Source organism: Chaetura pelagica, unplaced genomic scaffold (assembly GCF_000747805.2).
Source record: "Chaetura pelagica isolate M959 unplaced genomic scaffold, ChaPel_1.0 scaffold399, whole genome shotgun sequence".
Lineage (NCBI taxonomy): Eukaryota > Metazoa > Chordata > Aves > Apodiformes > Apodidae > Chaetura > Chaetura pelagica.
The window spans coordinates 91903-94103 of record NW_009970719.1 but is presented as its reverse complement, the minus strand read 5'-3'; the positions used below and the strand labels follow the sequence as shown (position 1 = coordinate 94103).

The 2201-nt window shown below is 45.6% G+C and overlaps 1 protein-coding gene across 1 annotated transcript in view; it reads right to left on the bottom strand.

The window, feature by feature from the left end:
* FAXC (failed axon connections homolog (Drosophila)) overlaps positions 1 to 2201 on the bottom strand; it is a 23485-nt gene that overhangs the window by 17892 nt on the left and 3392 nt on the right. The window contains exon 2 of the mRNA XM_010006324.1: positions 1783 to 1918. Coding sequence (XP_010004626.1) covers positions 1783 to 1918 — 136 coding nt within the window. The remainder of the gene's footprint in view (positions 1 to 1782; positions 1919 to 2201) is intronic.

Sequence of the window (2201 nt, the reverse complement as noted above, 5' to 3'; positions counted from 1 at the left end):
ATGTGAGGAACCAAGCTGGGTTAAAACCAAATAAACTAAACCTTCATGACTCTAGGTAGGTCAGGTCTGGCCCAGCCAAATCTGGCACAGAAGAGCACATGCAGGAAGGGACAAGAGGTGCTGCTTTTGGTGGTCCTGCTGACCCATGCCACCTTAGTGAGCTCACAATAGAGATGCAACACCAAAAAGTCAGTGCAGAAAATACAGAAAGAGGGGAAGACAACCCCTCTGTAAATCCCTCTCTCCAAAAATGCTGGTGTTAGATGTCTAAACAGCCCCATCCTGCACCACAAAAATGTGCAGTGTTACCTTGTAGAAGTGATCATAACCTGCCAAAGATCTCTTACAGTGCAGCTTTCTCTAATTACTAACCATCAGAGCAACTTTGATCATCACAAACCTCTGAACCACATTAGCTGCCATTAGAAAGAAAACAGAGCTCATTAAATAGCTTTCCCTTCAAAACTGCAATTTCTACCCAAATTACTCTGGGTGGAGAAGCAATGTGCACTAGTCCTTCTGCCACAATGACATGTTCAAACTTCAGTATCTTGCAGGTTCTGTAAACCTAAATGAGGAAAATACATCCCACAGGATGGAAATCTCCCTCTGTAGTGCTCTGAAGTTTCTGATTTAAGTACCATTAAATCTCAAGATAATGAACATTAAACTTAGGCTTTTAAAGACTCAAGCAACATGTAGTAATTGGGTTTTCTTTCACTTCTTATTTAAAGGAGTTTCATCGCATACAGAGCTGAAGGAATATCAACCACATGCATTTTAAGCAGCAGTATGGTTGTTTTTCCTCTGTAAAACACTGGACATAAATGCAACATAATTCCTAAAACCTTGGTATACAGCAGTAAAAAGTTACTTGAACCCATGTGGAGTCAGCATGCAAACTACCCATAGCTCAGACTCTTTCAGACAAACTGAGATGCCAAATTTACATCACTTGGAGGAATAAAAAGAAGATGAAAAAAAACAAACTATAAGATTTTTCTTTTCCTCCCTAGGACCCTTGTTATATTTATCACCATTGTAGTATCATCTTAAATATACTCAATGCATCAAACAAACAGAAAACAAACCCATGCCGTGCCTGAGGTGCACACCAGACTGGCAGTGTCCCAACTAACCTTGCTGCTAACAGGAGAGACTGCTAGATGAAAATTTCTGCTCTCCTGACCCGCAGAGCTCTCTTCCTCCCCTGCAGGAGGATGGCAAGGGCTGCACCCAGCCACAATTAAGGAGCAGGATTCACAATCTCTAAAAGCAACCCTGTGTTCCTTCACTGGCGGGGAAGCACTGGCGATGGGAGGTGAAGCATGAGGCAAGCACATCTTCCCAGGAGAGCTGCAGAGAGAAAAACTCCCAGAAAACTAAGAAGCTGCAGCTGCCTAATCTTACTTCTTTAGCAGAGTGAAATTCAAAGCCCAAATAATGTTACAGTTCAGTTTTAGGGTATTATTTAGCATTACATAAACTCCAAACCACTCTCCCACTTCAGCACTTCCAGCCAAGTTAGCTTGTAACACTCATTTAGCTTCACCAGTTAAATCTAGAGCTGTTCCAGACCAATGCAATTCAAGTCCTATCTTTAAAGGTTATACACCAAATTTAACTGGAGACACAGAAGTGTCTGTGTACCCACCTTGTCGTAGGTGCATGTTTACATCTCCCCAGGTGAGACAGACTGGGGAGGAGAAGAGGTGGGATGCCTATTTGCCATTTCATGCAATTATAGGAAGCTGAAACATAAAGGGAAACGGCACAGTGTACCTGGTAGGGTAAATCAGCCATCCTCAAGTAGGTTTCCATTTTCAGGCAGAAAGGAGATAAACTGGGGACGCCGTTGGTCGGCCTGGAAAACTGATGCAGGATGATGGCATCTTTTGAATCGAGCTCTTCCTCTTTCCTGCCGAACACAGAACGGGACTTAGAAATAAAAAAGAACAGCCACCGAGGCACACGAAAGGCACAAAGGATGATGAATCCTGGCCGAGGCAGCACACGCATCCTCCTCCTCCCTCCTCCTCCTCCCTCCGGGTACCACCGCAGGGGTTTGACCCACGGGATGCAGAGCCAGCGGGAAGCGGGGAGGCCCCCGTGACAGGCCGGGGAGAGCAGAGCCCTGCTCGGGGCCAGCCTGGGGGCTGCCAGGGACACCTGTGGAGGGGCTGCGGGGCTCCTCGAGAAAG